This window comes from Myiozetetes cayanensis, unplaced genomic scaffold (genome assembly GCF_022539395.1).
Source record: "Myiozetetes cayanensis isolate MyiCay16 unplaced genomic scaffold, myiCay2020 scf26, whole genome shotgun sequence".
NCBI classification, from domain to species: domain Eukaryota; kingdom Metazoa; phylum Chordata; class Aves; order Passeriformes; family Tyrannidae; genus Myiozetetes; species Myiozetetes cayanensis.
Window position 1 is genome coordinate 6,159,744 of NW_026087477.1, and position 19,287 is coordinate 6,179,030.

At 46.2% G+C, this 19,287-nt stretch overlaps 2 protein-coding genes across 12 annotated transcripts in view; one reads left to right on the forward strand and one right to left on the reverse strand.

Annotated features, from left to right (window-relative positions):
• Window positions 1–356: 356 nt before the first annotated feature.
• Window positions 357–7,258, reverse strand: HAUS8 (HAUS augmin like complex subunit 8). The gene is made up of 10 exons (XM_050321316.1): window positions 7,141–7,258; window positions 6,873–6,925; window positions 6,509–6,605; window positions 5,442–5,552; window positions 4,836–4,915; window positions 4,322–4,399; window positions 3,672–3,830; window positions 2,920–3,061; window positions 1,719–1,860; window positions 357–1,489 (listed from the first exon to the last, which is right to left on the reverse strand). The coding sequence occupies exons 1-10, from the start codon at window positions 7,208–7,210 to the stop codon at window positions 1,369–1,371; spliced, it is 1,053 nt and encodes a 350-aa protein (XP_050177273.1). The 5' UTR covers window positions 7,211–7,258; the 3' UTR covers window positions 357–1,368.
• A 901-nt stretch (window positions 7,259–8,159) lies between these two features.
• MYO9B (myosin IXB) overlaps window positions 8,160–19,287 on the forward strand; it is a 41,906-nt gene continuing 30,778 nt past the window's right edge. For 10 of the 11 annotated variants that reach the window (XR_007629653.1, XR_007629654.1, XM_050321108.1 and 7 more), the window contains exons 1-3: window positions 8,160–8,232; window positions 13,500–13,609; window positions 16,213–17,106. Coding sequence is in view for 9 of the 11 variants with exons in the window: in XM_050321108.1 (XP_050177065.1) it covers window positions 16,270–17,106 (837 nt within the window). In the remaining 2 variants the exon portion in view is untranslated. The remainder of the gene's footprint in view (window positions 8,233–13,499; window positions 13,610–16,212; window positions 17,107–19,287) is intronic. The other variant, XM_050321109.1, reaches the window with a different exon arrangement.

The following is a 19,287-nucleotide window of genomic DNA, read 5'->3' on the forward strand; positions in this document are numbered from 1 at the left end:
TTCGAAAAACCATCAGAGAAAGAGGTTGCACAGCTTATAAAACACAGGATAGAGCACATCCTCCAGAGAAAAATGCATTCCATGTACAAAGAAGGAAAGGATGTTGAAGAAAGAGGCCAGGTCTGGTGTTTATGCTCACAGCCCAGCACAGCTGCTGTCCAGCACTTCCTCAGTAACTGGGCTTGTGGTTTCCCTCCACATTCCCAACCCTTTGGCTGAGCTCTCTGGGTGCTGATGGCTCACCACTGGCACCACTCAGGGTGTACAAATCCATCACTGGACTGTGGAGTATCAGCCCAGCTGGAAACAAAAGCTTCTGTAGGAAAGCAGTGAAGATATTCAAACATGACACAGCAGCGGAAAATAGCCTTTATTATTAAAAAGAATTGAAGTCCTTAAAGAGCATTGGCACCACCAGACCTAATGAAGCCTTTTGAACTGTTCACATATCAGCAGCTGAACGTTGCTCTGGGGGCACTGTCCCAGAGCCTGAGGAACCAGCAAAGGGCTGTGGCTTCTCCAAACAGCTGCACAGTGTCAGCCAAGGGGGCCAGGGTGTTGGGGAGAGGTGTAGTGAATGTAGATTTTAATGGAACTGTATTACAGCCCTTCCCCTGCAGCATCATCATGTTTACACATAACCCACCCTCTCATCCCATTTCACATCAATCCCTCTAAAATTCCCTTAGCACGTTTAGTCCTCTTTTCAAGGCAGAGTTGCAGACAAACATCCTAAGGCCTGGAGCAGGAGAAATCAGACACAGCAACCTTCAAGCTCAGGACTCTGGAGGAACTCCAAGGACTGCAAGTGCTTTGAAGAAGATGAAGATGAGGAAAAAGAGGTCCCAAACGCCCCCCAGATCTGATTCCCAAAGGGGGGTGTCGGGGGTAGAACTGGGGGTGGACAGGACTGGGATTGGATGGACCTTGTTATAAAACCACAGAACCACTGCCTGAGGGGGTGTGCCAGGTGTGCATTCCCTGGGCCCCAGGCCTGAGATTAAAGGACCTGCTCTCTTTATTTTATCTTATGCACTAAGCTGGCCTGGAGTCTTTTTCTCCACAGTCTTTTAGGCAACACCAGCAATATTATTTACTTATTGTTTCTTATTATTTACTTTGCAGTATTGTCAAGGCAGAAAGTGATGAAAAGGCTGTCCCAGGAATCCCCGTTAAAAGGTAGCTGTGATGTGTCCTGGTGGGACAGCAGGCAGAACAATAGTCCATTTTCTGTGTCAGTGCTGCTGGTTTCACATCCCCATATAACTGAAAAACTGGGCAAGCTGTATGTTCATCCAAGAAGCAAAAGGACAGCAAGCCCACTGGCATTGAGTGAGTACCTACCCAGCAGTAAAACTATCCAGAAGCTTAGTTGAAATACCAGTGTTTCACAACATCCAGCCCATGCTGCTCTTCACACACACTTTGGTTATGCAGAGAAACTTCTTTACTGACTTTAAACGACAGGTTCTGCACTTCTCTGAAGCTCCTGGAACACAAGAAGCTGAATCAGTGACTCCAAAGGACAGTGACTTCTGCTTTAGCCCAAAGACTACACCTGGATATTGGTGTCTTTCTCCTGCTATGGCCCCACCAGAATAAAAACAAAATAGAGTGTGAATTTTTTCCCTATGGTCTATCAATCTTCAATGATTTGAGTTGTAATCTCTTCTTGGAATATTTACTCAACAAGTCTTCCAACTAATTTTTGTAATTACCTTTGAAGCTCCTTATCCAGTTTCTGAGCCATTTCTTTAAGCTCTTTCAGTGCAGAAAGTGTTTTTGCACAGTCTGCTGAGTAGCTCGGTGTAATTTCTGTCAGAAGCTCCTGTGTGATCTTTAATTGCTTTCCCAGTTCATCTACGAGGGAGATGTTAAAGGTATTGTTAAAAAGGCAGTGTCACCAGTTAACACTGGGCATCAACAGCTGGAGTAACCCAGAGGCAGGTGAACCAGAGGATGAAAAACTACTGTTTGTTCAGCTTTCACAAACACACTGTGAAACCGTGAGAGCCAAATTATTTTTCATTACTGTGACAAGCACCAGCAACAGGCTATTGAATGAGAGCTTGATTAGCAATTTTAGAGTATGTAAAACATTTTTATAATACAAATGCAAGAGAAAAATCAAGTGTTAAGCATCCAAAATTCCCTGGCCAGTTACATTGCTCTTGGCATGTACCCCCCCAAGAAACCTATCCAGTCATTTCCTTCAGCATTCATAAACCAAAAAAACTCATGGACCCATTTATTTCAAATCTTCTTACAAGAATTCTAAGTTCTTTAATAAATGTGTCCATTTGTTTTTGAGTGCAAGATTATTGTAAATCGTTTCTTGCAGGCCAGCAGTTTAGAAATGTAACTTTTTGTCCAGACTTCAATACAAAACAGGTGTAGTGATTTATTGAACATTCGGATTCAACACAACACAATAATATTTAAGCTCCAGTTCTACAAGAAACATGAGCAAGTCTACCTAGGAGAGTGTATCCCTCAAACATAGAAACAGATCACAGTATTCTTACATTTTCCTCATTAACATTTTCCTTATTTACTCATTTATTCCTACATATTCCTTATTGATGCAGTAGGGACAAGACAGGAGGAGTAATGTCATGAACACAGTTAAAATATACAGAGATTTGCTAAAGAAAGTGTATATGAAGACTGACCCAGCTTAGAAAGTTCAATCTCTTCCCTTCTGCAAGATAAAAAACCACTTCACTGAAGTGCAGTGAAGTGGTTAAACAGAGACAAGAATTACACACTGATGCTGCAGCCAGCCCAGTGCCCACACAAGCTCTAAGAGCACCCAAAATTCCTCCGGTGGCCTTAGACACATGGAGCAATAAAAATGTAAGAATTTAAGCATAAACCCACTGTTTCTGAAAGTAAATTCAGTAAATCAAGTTTCCATACCAAGGTACTCTCGCTTATCTCCTCCTATGTGGATGTTCTTTATGGGTAATTCATGTCTAGTGGCGTCCAGGGAAGCTGCAAAGTTTTTATATTGCTCTTGAAACTGTTCACAGACAGGAACGAGGGGAGACAGCACTTCAATCTGAAACACACACACACAGTGAACCAAGACTTCTCCAACAGCAGCTGCTTTGTAATTAAAACCATGGCTCAACACAGAAAAATAATTTACTAAAAAACCTCTAACCAAATGTCACTCTGAAATGCTCACTGACAGAGGAATTCGAGGAGTTTGTGGTACAATAATCCCATCAAGCTGTTCCATGTTTTCCTCCAAATGCCCAGGTCAATGCCACTTTCTTTGGTCCTGCAGCTCAGAGGTATCAGCAACACAGCAGGCAAAAGGTTTTATAGTAGATGCTTTGATTACTTTAACTGTACTCCACAAGAGTGTTCTCCAAAAGCCTGGTTTAATTTTTGCAGTGCATTATTTGTTGAAAAGCAAAGAGAGGTTGAGTTTTGCACATTAATTATTCAAACATTAATTATTCATCAGAAAGCTGTCTTCTTACAGCCAGGCCAGAGCTACTGCTGGGGAACACACAGAAACCAGACAAAGAAAGAACACAGGATATTCCCTTCTCATTGAGGACTGGCATTTCAGCTCCAGCAGAGAAATCTCTGAACAAAGGGCTACTTCATATTTGAGTTTGTTTAAATGCAAGAGAAGTGTAAATTGAACTAAAACCTACCTGTTTGTCTAATGCTTCACTGAGCTTCTGCTCTCTCTCTGTGAGCAGAATTTCACGTTTCAACTCCAAGAGCTTCTCCTGTTGTCTCTGCTTTTCTTCACACAACATCATCAAGTTTTTTTCTGCTTTCTCCTCCAGCTTGGCAAGATTTTCTCCTGCCTATTACATCCCAAAAAATATGCACAGTTAAAGCAATGCTACACTTGAGCAATTAACATATTCTGAGTAAACAGATGTAAACCAGGTCAAAGAGCTTTAATTAATGGATAGGAGACATCACATAATAAGCACAGAACATCAGAATTAAAGCCTCCCTCAATCCTCTTTCCCCCTGCTGCTTTTTGTAAAGGAAAATGCACACATACAGCACTGAGGGCACAAAGTCACTGCTATAGCCTTGAACCCCAGCAGGACTCACACAGTTTTCCCAAAACTTCTACATCCCTCCAGTTCCTAAGAACCAGCACCAGACAATAAACTGGCACTGAACTCATTCTAGGAGTTTTCAAAGCAAGTAACACGCTTTTACAACTATAATCACATACAGTCACAAAAATCTAACTTTTATGGATCAGGAAGCATTTAAGAAATTAAACAATTCCTCAGTAGCAGGTTCTATCTGAAACATCAAATACTTGACTGACTCTCACCTTTATTCTTAAGTAAGTTAAAAGTAGTGTCTCAGATTCCAGCTCTTCCATTAAATCATTTTCCTTCTGAGTTTCCTTCTGAGAAGAAGAGAATATACTGCATCAAGTTTGGTATTAAAGCAATTATTTTTTTCAATGGTCAAATAAATTACCAGTTTGTGCCTGGCATCATCACCAGCAACACAGAAAAGTTTGGGGTTTTAAACAACTCATGTTCATTAATTATTGATATGAGGTAAAGTGATAGAACTAAACAGGACAGGAATGCAAAAAGAATCCACCTGGGGAGATTCTGTAATTGGAACAGATTCTGTACCAGAGAGAAGCCAAGTTCTGGTCAGTACTCAGAGATCTGATAAACAAACCACACATTGCCAGCAGCAGAACTGACTTCTGCCAGGAGGGTTTAGATCAGCCCAGGACCTCAATTGTAATCCAGATTAAAGAGAAAGAAAACCTTCATTTTGCACATTTCAAAATAAACATCCTTACAAATGAAAGCGGTGAGACTCACTGCTGCTGGGGCTTTCTGTGTCACTGCATCTCCTTCTTCAGCAGATTCTGAACAATCACTCTTCTTGGGGACAGCTTTATCTGTATCACAACAAAAAAGTCAGTGCTCTCTTCTGCCAAGGTCTACAGGGTGGGTCAACAAACCCTCAGGTTCTTTAAAAGGCAGAGATAATTTCAGAGTTATCATGTGCCCCAGTAAAGAAGACTTGTGCTCTGTTTCTGGCTCTGATACACTCCTGAGCAGACATGGATCATGGGAGCATTTAGCTTTAAGTGACAGTTACAGACAGATGGGATCCACTTTTCAGAAGAGCTGACAGTCCAACACCCACCTGTTACAGGATCAAAGACTTGAGAGTACTTCAGTCTTTAATTTTTGATCTTCAGCAAAACCAACAGGGCACCCAAAAGATACTACAAATCCAGAGGTTAATTTAAACCCTAAAGGCCTTAGCACCTCTGCTTAAGGACACCCGAAACAACATTCACTTCACTTAACAAAATCCTTTTCTGGGTATACAAGGACACAACCATTTCTTATCACCACGTTTCAGCACATACATCAAAAAATAATAAAACCAGAAATGGAGTATAAATGGAAATGTACCATTGATAGCTGAGAGATCGAGGTCCGGTCTTCTGGTTTTTTCTTCATCTAATAAGGTGGACTGCAAATCCCCTTTCTCTAAGATACTCTGACTTAAGCTATGGCCAGCACCTGTGAAAAGAAGCTGTTACCAGACTAAAAGAACTAGAACTGCACAAATTCACAAGTACATGTTGTGGAGGCCCAGAGAAGCTGATTTTAGCCATAATCTCCCTCATCTCAGGCCATACCATGACCTGAGAAATGCTGCTTAAGCCTCAGCCTTGCCAAACTGGACTAAGCTCCTCCTGAGCTGATCAGAAACACTGGTGCTCTCTAATGAGCATTTGCTTTCCAAAAGCCTTGGAAACTTGTTTTTCTTGAACCTTCAAAGAAAGTTTCCAATGGAATTGTAGCCAGGATGGAAAACTGCTATGACTAAAGGCCAAAGTAAGACCTTCCAAGCTCTCAATTCCCAGAAGAAAATGGACTGATGTGTATGCCCCAAACACCTTGGAGCCAAGCAAGGACTGTGGGTAACAACAGACAAGAATTCCTGGGAATAACCAATAACTGCTGGAATTAACAGGTGGTGAGAAAGATCAAGATTGGCCGGAGAAGGGTTGCTCCTGTTCAACATTCCCAACTCAGATGTGACAAGGCAACATCGCGATTTCCTCAAGATTTTCAAGTCAAGGCCTTACCAGAGAATTCTTCTGCAATTCTTACAAAAGAAATAAAAACGGACTGGTTTGCAGACAGGGATTTTCAGGTATTTACATTGGGTTTAATAGAAAGATTAAATAAAAAAAAGGCAGAGTAAAGGTGAGGGCATAGGAAAAGAACAGTTCAAAACCTTCTGCATAAGGCAGGAAAAACGATTTTAGGCAGCCCAAGCATTCAATTCTAGATCCAGCACCCGAGTTCACATCTCTTAATCCCACATCAAGCTTCTCAATTTCCATTTTTATACAAATAGTAACTGGCAGAGGTGCAAGTGATAAAAAATATTGCCATCTTAGTGCCGTTAAGAGTTTCAGAGGTTGGAAAAAAAGAAAGAATAGCTTTTAAACACAGGTAAAACCTACCAAGAGAAGTTTCATGTTTCTGAGAAAGAACTGATTTTCGTTTAGCTCCAGAAGGCGGTGGGGCAGCACACAACGAAGGGGAACTTGCTGAAGCATCCTGACAATCAACACACAGGTAACATAACCAGCACATAATCAGCAATGTATCTTATCTTCAACTCGAACGCTGACAACAAACAGCTACAATCCCAGGGCACATCGCAAGACACCTGAGTGCAGCCCCAAGCTCCCACCCGGTAGCACACACAGCTCACTCACAACCCCGGCAGAGCCAGGTTTCTTTGTTTTGCCCAGGTCTCGCTGCCCTGTGTCCGAGCCGCCCCTCACGCCATTTCTACCCTTTGCTGAGCGGCAGTCCAAGTACCTTCTGGATGTTCTTCTTGTACTGCAGGTAACGAGATGGCACCGTTCTTCCTTCTGGAAAAAGGGTAAAGGCAGTTCAGCCGGGCCCGACAGCTCGGATGCTCCTCACCCCTCAGCCGGCTCGGATCAAACCCCTCGAATGGCTCGAATCCCCCTCCTCAGCCAGCTCGGATCAAACCCCTTAACCGGGTCGGGGCTCCCCCCTCAGCCGTACCGGGCTCCAGCCCTCAGCCGGCTCGGATCGCCCTCACCTCACCTCACCCGCCTACCTTTCCGCTTGTTTACAGCCGCTTGTCCGCCCGCCGCCGCCGTGCCGGGCTCTCTCCTGTGCGCGGACATCCCGCCAAGGCGGTGGCAGGGCGAGCGAAGGGGACGGGCGGAGGTCGCCCCGCCTCAGCCCCCGAGCCGCCTCAGCCCCCAAATCGCCTCAGCCCCCGGGCCGCCTCAGCCCCCGAATCGCCTCAGCCCCCGAATCGCCTCAGCACCCGAATCGCCTCAGCCCCCGAATCGCCTCAGCCCCCGAGCCGCCTCAGCCCCCGAGCCGCCTCAGCCCCCGAGCCGCCTCAGCCCCCGAATCTCCTCAGCCCCCGAGCCGCCTCAGCCCCCGAGCCGCCTCAGCCCCCGAGCCGCCTCAGCCGCCATCGCGTTTGAACCAGCGCGCCCGCGCAGCGCCGCCATGGGCGGTGGCCGCAGAGCGCCCCCTGGCGGCGCGGAGGACCTAAAGGAGCTCGCTTAGCCTGAAGGGCCGCGCCCGGCGGCTGTCCGCGTTAAATGAGGCGATAAATCAGGGTCTGGCTGAGCCCGAAAGTGTTATTTTTCCCTCCGGCCTTTGGTGGGAGGTGGCCGCTCTCTGCGGCGTCAGCTGGTGGAACCCAGTTTTGGGCTTCTCGGGATAAGAAAGAGAAGAAGCTGCTGGACGAGGGTCCAGCGGAGGCCACAAAGGTGATGAGGGCTCTGGAGCATCTGGAGCGCTGCCCCAGCGCTGTCACACACCGAGCAGCGGGAACTCCCCAGCGCCGGGTGGCGATGCTCCCAGCTCAGGTTCTTGGGTTTTGACGGGAATCTGCCCACTGCCGCTGACAGACGGTCAGATAGACAGACAGCCAGACAGCGAGACAGACACACAGCACCGGGCTGTGCCGGGAGCCTCGGGAAGGGGGAAGAACCCTGACCGGGTGTCGAACTCGCGTCCCCACGGACCCCTCTCACCCACACCCACCCCGGCCCTCCAGCAGGGCGGCGCATGCGCGGTCCGCGCGCGGCTCTGAATGGGGCGCGCCCCCCCCACCCGGAAGTGGCGCGCGCGGGGCCTGTGGCGGCTGTGGCGGGGTCGGGGCGGCCGCGCTTCGGGACCGGCGCAGGTAACGGGCCCCGCGGGGCTCCCTGCCCGCCTCCCGCTCTCCCCTGCCTCCTCCTCTTGCACTGCGGGAGACCCGGCGGCGGCCGGGGCTGTGCGGGGTTCTGTGCCTTGGGGCAGTTCCGAGGGGGTGCCGGGACTGGGTTCTGAGGGGGTGCCCGGGGGTGGGTTCTGAGGGGGTGCCGGGACTGGGTTCTGAGGGGGTGCCGGGACTGGGTTCTGAGGGGGTGCCCGGGACTGGGTTCTGAGGGGGTGCCCGGGACTGGGTTCTGATGGCGCGTCTGGGCTTGTGAGGGGCTGGCTGTGCGAGGGTGGGCGCCGTGGGGTAGTTCTGAGGAGGTACCTGCGGGTCGGTGCCGGGCGGGTGGAGCTGTGGGTTGGTTCTGAGGGGCTCTGTGTGTGTGTGGGGTGGGTTCTGAAGGGGTGTCCGAGGGCTCGTTCTGAGGAGCTGTGCGGGGGTCGGTGCCGTGGGGCGGTTCCGAGGGGGTGTCTGGGGGTCTGTTCTGAGCGGGTCTCTTGGGGTCGGTGCCAAACCGGGGAGAGCCGCAGGTCTCCTCCGGAGCTCGGGGCCGGTGCCGTGCCCGGGTGCGGGGCTGCACCGTGCGGGGGTCCCTGCGGGGCTGCTGGGCTTGCTCTGCATCTGCCGTGGCCGAGGAGCTGGAGGTGCCCCGGGGAAGGGATGTGCCTGATGCCGGGCTGTGCCTCCCGTCTCCGGGGCAGACCCGGCCGCTGAGCCGGGCACGATGTTGCTTCCACCTCCTGTTCCTCCCATCTTTCAGCCGCGCAGCCTTCTGCTTTTTTCACCTCTGACTCTCGGTATGAACAGCCTGTAACCTTTCTTACAAATATCTCAGCATCTTTCAGAAGTTTCGTTCAAACTCTCGGAGCCCTTTTGTTTGTGTTTGTTGTTTTTTGGGCAGCTGTTTTGACAGTGCTGCTGCCGTGCTGGGGTTGTGCTTTATCGTCGCTGCCCAATTGATTCATACCTCGAGCTGTGTGTATACCGGTAGTGCTCAGGCTTTTTGGTAAGCTTGGTTTTGCAATCTCTGGAAAGTAAAGCTTTTGCAAGCTGAGAACATCCTTTGTTACATGTTTCTAGTCTAAAGTAGCACGGTGCTACCCTGACTCATGACTCTCCTGACCCTACAGTTGATATAGGTGTGTGTGATCCTGATGTAAGATGACTTCCCAGTGTCATTCTTAACCTTGTTTTCTACTACTCCTTAAATATTTCGGCAAAATTCTTACCCGGCTTTATTTGCGAGTCCTGTTTGTGAAAAGCGAGAAGCCCTTTGGGTGCAAATGAGCTCGGTGTTCTTTGATTTCACCTCGTGGAAATGGGTGGCAGCGGAGCAAAAGGGCTGGAGATGACCTCAGGCTTCTGGCAGATGTAATTAGCCTTTCAGAGATGTCATCAGCAGCCTCCCACGTTCCTCCTAGAGCTGGATTGGTATCGGGGTGTCTGCCGAGCTGTTTGCAAATAGCAGTTTGTCATGGGTAATTAGGAACTCTTTGATTTCAGGCCTGGGAGCTGGAACCCAGGGCTGAAGAGCTTGCCCTAAAGTAACAGTGTGAGGTAACCCTGCGTGCTGGTTTGGGGTGGTGGTGTCACACCCATCGGGTTTTACCGAGCCCTCGGTGTCTCGCTCAGAATCTTGTCAGGAGCAGATCCATTCAATGTAGGGGAAGCAGTTCGGGGCACTTTTAATGCATATTCATATTGTCTTCAAGATGAATTTTGGCGTTTTTTCAGAAAAGAGTTCATCTTGATTAGTTTACCTTTGAACTGTGATGAGGTTCTCTACCTGGTCTGCGTTTCAAGTCCCATGTCTTGGTTTTCAGGATGATGCATTAAGGCCACTTCCTCAATCTTTACTCTCATTAGCATAAGACTCAGGATGTACTGCAAAGGAACTGTGTTTGTAGAACTTTACAGTTTGACTTGGTTGGGGCTTGGTTTTGGTTTTTTTTTAACCCTACTTGAACATTTGTCTCAACAAAAAGCTTCTCCAGAAGTTGGATGTTGTGGCTTCTGCATTGACAGAGCAGCTGTTTGCACAAACACGGTGGGAAGACTCCCAGCTCTGGGTTTTCCTTGGAAGAAACACTTCCAGGACTGAATAATTCAGGAAGAGGAAATGCAGCTGATGAAAAATTTAAATGAGAGCAGTGCTTTGTACAGACAGAGTTTTTTGAGCACTAGTGATTCAAACATTAGACCTCTCGGATAATTCCATGTCTGAATAACTGTTTGACTCACATGCACATAGGTCAATTATTTCTGACGCTAAATATGGCCTTTCCCAGCTGGAAGGTCAAAAGGCAGCATTTGCATATTCTGGACATTAAAAAAGGAAAAGTTCCCAAGAAATGCAACAGCATTGGCTGCCCCAGCAGCCAAGGGAAGGAGTGAAAAATTCTGATTCCACAAAAAGCTCGTGGTTCAGAACTGTTTTGCGAGTTTGAGGGCTGAAGGAGTTTGGCACATTTCTAAGAGCCAAGGCCTGTTTATGTGAATACCAAGGAGAAGTAAAGCCTGAGATGCTGATAAGAATTAATTTTTTTAGTAGAGAGGACTAGCAGTGTCTTTATTTCAGAAAATGGAAATTCAGAGGTTTTTGTCTCGAGTAGATTGTGTTTTCTTGGTGGATCAAGTGACTGAAGCGTGGCTTGTGGAGTCGCTTTTATTGAGGCTTTATTGTGTTGTGTCTCTGATTACCGAATGAAACTCAATGCAGACTCTACAAAAATCTGCTCTTCCTTTAAAGGACAAGGATATTTAACAATAAAAGTGGTTTTAGAGGTATTTTTGACATGCACGTGTTCTGTTCACACGAAAGTTCAACCCCAGGTTTCCTTAACAAGTTTCTCATTGATGTAGATGCAGATTAGAGCAGTGACATCTTGACTTTTTTGCTGACAACTGTAATGCTGTTAAGGATAAAATGAAGAAAGCTGTAGAAGGTGGTAGAATAGTCTCCAAAATTCTTTTGGTTTATATTCTTTACCTCTACATAAAGTTGTTTTGCCTTCATTGCCGTTTCCTCCACAATGTTTTCATTGCCCCTGAATCACACTTGCATGTGCATCTGTAACTCTGACATCACACTTTGTGTAAGGTCATAAACGTCATAAATAGACTTTTAATGTCCCTGGAAAGCCTGATAAGGCTTTCGTTGTCTTCAGATGGGCACTGAGTCACTGGGAGGGAGATCTCTGTGCCTGGAGGGGGTTTGAGGGTGTGGGTTGGGATCTCTCAGGGAACTGAGCAGGAACTGCCTGCACCAAAGGTGATTTCTTTACCTTTTTCCTGTGTTACACATTGCAGCCCAGCTTCTCCTTTGCCAGGCACTCTGGGGCAGCAACTTCCCTGCCAGGGCTGATTACGAAGAGCAGTTACAAATGTGTTGTAATTCTGCATGTTCCATTCACAACTCTTCCTTTTGGAGTAGAGAAAACCAAGGGCTTTTAGTTAAAAAAACACCCCAAGGGTCTAAAATTTAGATTTAAATTCCAACCAGCGGAATTTTTGGTAACCGAGGAAAACATTGTGTTTTTGCTGAGCAATATTCAAGTAATCTACAAATGCCTGGAATATTGGGAAAAATTAAAATTAATTCTGCTCAACTAACAGCACCTCCTGTCCTTCTGAGGTGAGGTAGGACCAGAGTCTTTGCTTTACCTGCACTGCACAGTTAATTGTGGAAATTTTAAGGTGTCTCTGAGGCCTGTTTTTTGCTGGGAATTCCTTGCTTTGGAGATCAAGGATGGGTCATAGCTGGATACTTTTGGAATTGCTGAATGTTTTCAGTTTGATCAGACAGAACAGCCTCTTTTGGGGGTGGCCACTGGCAATTCTGGTGTTTAAGAATATTATTGGCCAAGTTACCTGTGATCCTTTTGTGTTGGAAATTGCTTGGTGAGCAATGGGAGAAGCTTGAACCTCTCCATTTGAGGAATGCAGCGACTGAAAATGGGAAGAACTGGAATATCATACAGTTCACTCTCAACAATTTTGCTGTAATGGTAGCTTTCCCTTTTTAGCTTTGCTGTGATTCACTGACTAAATATGTGGCTTCAAAATATGGCCTTATTTAAACTAAACAGATCCCCTGCCCTGATTGGGGTGAAGTTTGTTGCTGTGTTCTGAGGTGGACAGTGCTGGCTGATTAAAAAATTACTTGGAGTCTTGAAAACCCTTATAAAATACCACCAAAATTATCATCAAGAGTTGGAATTTTTGGTTTTTCTATTAAAATTGTGTGAGCAAAAAGTAAAGCTACAGATTTTTATCCCCCGTGCATTGGAAAGGGGTTACTTGTAAGAAAGGGTATTGAAAGAAGTTGAGGTAACTGCAGAATTTCCATCTGCAGGCAGAACCCAGCAGTGGTGGTTGGGCTGCAGGGTTTGCATGGTTTCAGTATTACCTTCTCTCTTTATTTCTCCTTTCTCTCCCAGTATTCTCTGCCTGTGCTTCCTTGATGAGCCAATCACATTGAATAATTATTTCAATTGCTTAAAATTTCCCCACATAAAATTAGAAGGAACCACTGCAATCGTATCTTCAGACCATTCTTGCCATAAATAAGAGGATGGTACCTAATTAATTCTTCTAATTTGTAACTGAGCACTGGCTGATTTTTTTTTTTCCCAAAAAGAGCTTTGGCAACCAGACCTTGTGGTCAGTGAAGTTTTTGCAGAGCAGTTTAACCTTCTGGTGACGTTTATGTCTTAATGTTTGCCCGAGTTTGTTTGGCTTCAAATTCCAGCCGTGTCGTGGCTTTGTCCTCCAGACTGGAGATTGTTCCTGTGCTGCAGGTCCCGTGCAGGGCCTGCCTCTGATAACAGACTCCTTACAGACAGAGTATTTGGCTCTGAGGGGGGCATTTCCTAACAGATTTTGTTGTTGTTTTTGTTGCTGCTGCTCTTATCTCAGCTTCTAATTGAATTTTGGGTTTATCCTTGGTGCTGTACCAGTCACATATCTTCAGAGTACAAGGGGAGGATGGCTGCCTAACAAAATATTAGTTAATGGGTATCTGGGGATCATATTCCCTGTCATGCTTGTGGTGTTCCATTAGAACGCTGTGTTTGAGGGATGGATTGTTTCTTGCATAAATTTGAAGTTATGTATCTGTAAACTGGGTTGAAATTTGTTTAGCATTTATTTCCTTGCGCCTGTACTACTGACCTATATGACTGATTTAACTTCTTGGTTCCTTGCTGCCTTCTCAATGTCTCTTCATCAGTAACTCTTTTCTTTCCTTTTAGAACCATCATGAAAATGTTTACTTTGATGCCAGGAATCTAACTTCACTAGGAGCTAATCCTCCAATTACTTGAAGATACCCTGTCCTTAGTTGAATACTGGGACTCATTAGGTAATCAACTTAAAATCTGTTTACTGAATGCTCTTCTGCTTTTATGTTCCAGTTTGTGGCTTGAAATATTGTTTAGTGTGAGGCCTGAGGTCTGTCTCTTTTGGAGCAGGATTGCCATCAGATAAATTTGATATCCTCACTAAAGAATCTCCAGTAGCTGCAGACCAGCAGGTTTTCCTCAAACCTGTGCAATGATGAGACATTGTCAGACAGCAGAATTGAAGTTTCCAGTTGTGCACACCTGGGCAGACCCTCCCAGCTGCCACATTGCTGCTGGCTGTGAGGGCTTTGTCCCTTGCAGAGCAGTGACATCTGCATTCTGGTTTCCTCTTTCCAAAGCCTGAGCTGGGATCTTGAGCAATGTCCCACATTCTGGGGGCTGACACGAAGCAAGGTTAGGAAATGTGTTAGTAAAGTCACAGCAAAGTCCCAGCTCAGCACCGAGGTGCAGCTCCTCTGGGTGGGCAAGAAGCTGCTGCCACAGTTTGTAGGGAGCTGGTTTGGCCAAAATGCTTACTGAGGGCACTTCCTCTATCTCCCCAGACTGTGTGTCTGAAACTCATTGCTGGGGGGTGGAAAAAGGAAGTCTGCACAAGGCTATCTCCCCTCAACTGAGTGACTTGGGAGGAAAATGGTCACTGGTGTTCTACTTTTGTGCCTGAGCTCCAGACTGATCTTCCCCTGAGCAACAGTTGGCTGTAGATTCTACTGTGTATCAAGGTCTGAGCTGTTACAGATTAAGAGAGCTTAACACTTGCACTTCAGAGATACTTCTGACTTATTTGCTGGTCAGTGATGATTCCAGGAAATGGGGAGGAGACTCGGAGCTCACTGCTCCAGCCTTCTGTATGACCAGCACTTGCAATCAGCCCTCCTTAATGAACAAAGCATGGAATTTAATGGGGAAAAAACCCCATTCTTGAGGGGATCACAGCATTTGGTCAGAGATGTGTTGTGGTTTGCCTTGCCATCTGTGGCTTGCTTAACCTTCCTTTTGATGAGTAGCCACTAAAAATGATCCAACTTATCTAACAGTGTGTTCTGTGAGCTCTGTGTTCCTTTAAACACAACTCCCTACTCAGAGGCTGTTGGTGAGGCACAGCTATGTCATATGTTCTGTGAAGTGATTCATTCCTTGCAGTGGAAGTGGCAGCTTAAATGCCTCCAACTCTGCTGATTTTAATTTGAAATGATTGCTCTCTGTGGCCTTGCACAAGTTCCTGTGCAGTTGTTTAGTGGCAAAAAGTAACTTCTTTGGCATTTCTCTGCCTCTCCCCTCTTTCTTTTTTTTTTTTTGTCTTTAATGTATTTGGCATCTGAGTGTATAATTAGAACACTTTGTTCTTGAAACAAAAATTGAACTGCTATTCTGGATGTGAAGCTTTGCAGACTTCAGACAAAGGGGTGCTTCGTTATCCCCCACCTTTTAGTACCCCTTGAGGAGCAAATAAAGTGTTGAGCTAAAGCAACATGAGCAGCTCAGTCCTGGTGATCTGCAGGCAGCGAATCTCAGGTGAGAGAAAAATCAGAGGAAAAGGCAGAGACAGTGACTGAGTCTGGTTAGCAGTGAGGAAGAGGTTGATTCTGAGGCTGCTGATAGGTTAGGTGATAGGAGGCAGATGTCTGGCCTGCACTGAGGCTGAGAGGAGCAAAAAGCAATCCCAGCGAGTGGATTGCTCATGGATGAGGTTCCCAAACCCACTGGAGGTGGAGTTGATGTGATGGGGTACGAAGGCCTGGGAATGAAGTGGGTTCTTTGGCATCTTGTTTGCTGCTGAAAAGTAGTTGCAGTAGGACTAGTTTTGCTTTGTTGCCTAAAATGGAAGATAAAAGGCAGAAGGATGTGGTTCACTCAGGTGGATTGAGCAGCCTCCTGTCTGTGTGAGTGATGTGTTGTCCAAGAAATCCCTGGGGTGTGTCAGAGGGAGGTGACAGCAGCCTTTGCTCTGCTCAGCTCTGGGCTCTGATCCCTTCAAGCTGAGTGGGGTGTCCTGCACCTCCCGTGAGAACAGGTTAGTTGGGGGAAAAGAGGAGGAAAGAAAAGGTGGATCTCAGTGTCAGAACCACCCTCCTCCTTGCACCCAGGCACTGATCCCTCTGCCACGGGTCATGGCTGCTCTGAACTGTCACTGCTGAGTTAGGAAGTGACCACAAACCCTCTTGCTACATCAGGTGGCTTGTGCAGCTCTAAGGGAGAGTTTATGTGGGAGGGTGGATGAATGTTCCTGTGACCATCCTGTGAACCAGCGCAGGGAAAGCAGCTGGATTAAAAACCAACCTGGGCAAACGAGGAAGTTTTAATTTGGATGTTTCTCCTGGTTGATTTTGCTTTGGCTCTGTGAATGCTTTTGCTGCCAGAACAGGGAGGAAGGGGTGGCATGGGATAAAGGAAAATAAAGCAGGATAAATACTGTGACAGTTATCCATTCCATGGGATATGCCAAACAGGCTGCTTGGAGTAATATCAGCAGTGTGCAGATAGTGCATTTGTTTTTTAATAATTATTATGTAATAACTGTATTCTCATCCTCCAGAAAATACCTAATACCTCCTGTACACACTTCTTAACACCTGATTTTTTTTCTTTTTTCCTTTTTTTCCAGACAATGGGCACTGCACACTAAGCAGGGGTGGAAGACTGAAGCCCATCTGGGGACAGAATGAGTGTAAAAGATGCTGACAGTGCAGTTTGCCAGGCAAAGGCAGCCTATAACCTGCAGATTTACCCCCAGCTCTCCACAGAAAGCGCTCCCTGCTGCAGAGTGACAGCGACCAAGGACAGCACCTCGTCAGATGTCATCAAGGATGTGATCAGCATCTTGAACTTGGACGTCTCCAAGCACTACGTGCTGGTGGAGGTGAAGGAATGCGGGGGAGAGGAGTGGGTGCTCGACATCAACGACTCTCCCGTGCACAGGGTTCTGCTGTGGCCTCGCCGCGCTCAGGACGAGCACCCCCAGAAGGATGGCTACTACTTTCTCTTGCAAGAGAGGAACACTGATGGCACCATCAAGTACGTGCAGATGCAGCTGCTCTCCAAGGAGACGGATGCCCGCAGGTTGGTGGAGCGGGGTTTCCTTCCGTGGCACCAGGAGGACTTCGATGACTTGTGCAACCTCCCCAACCTGACAGAGACCACGCTCCTGGAGAACCTCAAGTGCCGCTTCCTAAAGCACCGGATTTACACTTATGCGGGAAGTATCCTGATTGCAATTAACCCCTTCAAGTTCCTGCCCATCTACAATCCCAAATACGTCAAGATGTACGAGAATCATCAGCTGGGGAAGTTGGAGCCTCATATTTTTGCCATTGCTGATGTGGCCTATCACACAATGCTTAAAAAACACGTGAATCAGTGCATTGTTATATCAGGTGAAAGTGGGTCTGGGAAAACCCAAAGCACAAACTTTTTAATTCACTGTCTCACGGCTCTGAGCCAGAAAGGGTATGCCAGTGGTGTGGAGAGAACCATCCTGGGAGCTGGACCAGTCCTGGAGGTAAAGCTGTGCTCAAACTGCCTTCTGTGAGAACTGGGGCTTGAGAACTTCAAATAGCTGCTGCTGAATGCTGCTTTTGAGTCTCACCTCCTTGGTTTAGGCTTCAAATGTCACTAGTTTTGGGCTTGTCACTTGGTTTAGGCTTAAATGTCACTGGGCTGCTGTGGTGTTTGGCAGCATTGCCTGACTGCTCCTAATTGATTTTCCTTAACTTGTCCTTCTGTTCAGTTGACTTCCTGTTGCTTGTAATTTATAGGTGACTTATTTCCACCACTAAACACTCAGATTCTGGGACAGGGGTTATACCTGTGTTTTCCATCTGAAAGCTTTGAGGGCATTTGAATCCAATTGTCAGCAAATGTTTTCATAAAGATTGTTCCACCGAAACAGCAAGTGCTTGGTGTGATCCTGCCTCTGTGTGGGAGCATGTCCTGCAGCATTTGTCTGAACTCACTGTTTGAGAGATTTATTTCCTTTCTACAACTGTTCTGAAGAGAGCATCGATTTCAGTTGAGGAGAAAGTGGCAGTCTCTTTGGGCTTTTAATTATTCCAGCATTTCCAAGAGAAAGCAAAACTAAACATGTGAGAGGAGAGGGCACAGCTGGTATTGCATTAGGTAACAGCAGGACAAACTTTAACTGATCTCCCTTTGATTCTCCCAAAGGAAAAACCTCTGGAGGTGTGGATGGATGTAAAGGCCAACCCTAATAAAATCTCCAACAGCAAAGAGCTTGAACGCAGGCAGTGTGATTTTTAGGTTTCAATAGTTTCAAATGGAACAGCACTGTCATAAAAAGAAGTTTAGGCTTTTTTCAGAGCTTTTCTGTAAAGAATGAGGAATATGTGCAAGTTCTTTTTTGCCTTGCTTTCTGCTGCTTGAAAGAAGAAGTAAAATTGAGGCTTGTTGGTTGCTGGAGTTCACATTTGCAGTTCTAAACAGAAAACAGGAAGGGGTCACTGTGGAAAGCCCTGTTTGATCAGCTGATCTTGCTGCCTTTGATAAATTTAACTGTTTCAGATCCTCCTCTGCAGACGTGGTGCAGCTGTGTCAAAGCAGGCAGAGATGTAAAACCCTGAGTGCCTGTTTGTCTGCTCAGGGTTCACAGCTCCAATCCCTAACTCTGCTGGACTGCAGGTCAGGGTTGTGTTTGCCTGGGGATGTTCACGAGGAGATGAACATTGTGATTTCCTACTCTTAAGTACCACAACTACTTCAGACTTCCACTGAGCATTTAGGAATGATTTTCATGAGGAAATAGCCTTGTTAGCTGGAAATCTGATAAGTGATTGAAAGCTTAGCTTGCAGACTTGCCAGTTAGACTCTAACATGTTGTCTAAAATGAAATTCTCAGAAATGTCTTTATCTGCTTCTCTGAGGGTGTTTGTCAGTCAGAGTTGAGTCAGTGTAAGCCTCCCAAATATTCCAAAAGATAGTAGATTTTGACAACTAAACGTACGAAATAGTCACATCTGAATCCTAAAATATCTTTCAGAATGGAATATATGTTGATGTAAATTCAGAGTGCATCAGAAAGCATGGCTGTGGTGGGATTAGAAGATAAGAAATGAAATGCAGTCCCCCTGATTGGATTCAGCTGACACTCAAGTTCTACGTTTCCCAATTCCAGTCACTAAGCTTCATTTTTAAAATAAAAAAAAAGTCAAACCTTGCTCCTGGCGAGGGATGCCCAGAAAGCTTCCACACTGCTTTGTAGAAGTTCCTGCAAACTCCTGCCAGAGCTGGTCACGTTAAATCCATCCCTGGTGACTCACTTGGTGTTTTACTGGAGGGAACTAAAGTGCCTCAAGGGAGTTTTTCTGACATGGATGTTTCAGGGGATTTTTTGCAGTGTGCCCAAACTATTTGAGAATGTTCTGTTTTGATTTTGAAGTTTTATTCTGAGTCCTCATCAAAGCTGGCCATGGACTCTTGACTGAAAACCTTCGTGATGTAGACGTGGGTTGTGTTTTGGGTCAGAACTTCCTCATTTCAGCGGTGTAAAAATGGGACTGTTTCTAAGCTGACCTTCTGCAAAAGTTCAAGGGGTTAAAGCACAGAGAGGGCTGAGCACAATTAGAGTGGTGTGGAGGTGGATTCATGATTTTATTGTTGCATGCTTAGGGAACTTGGGAACATTTTCTGCTGTTTCTGTGTTGGCTCATTAATCTGTGTTCAAACC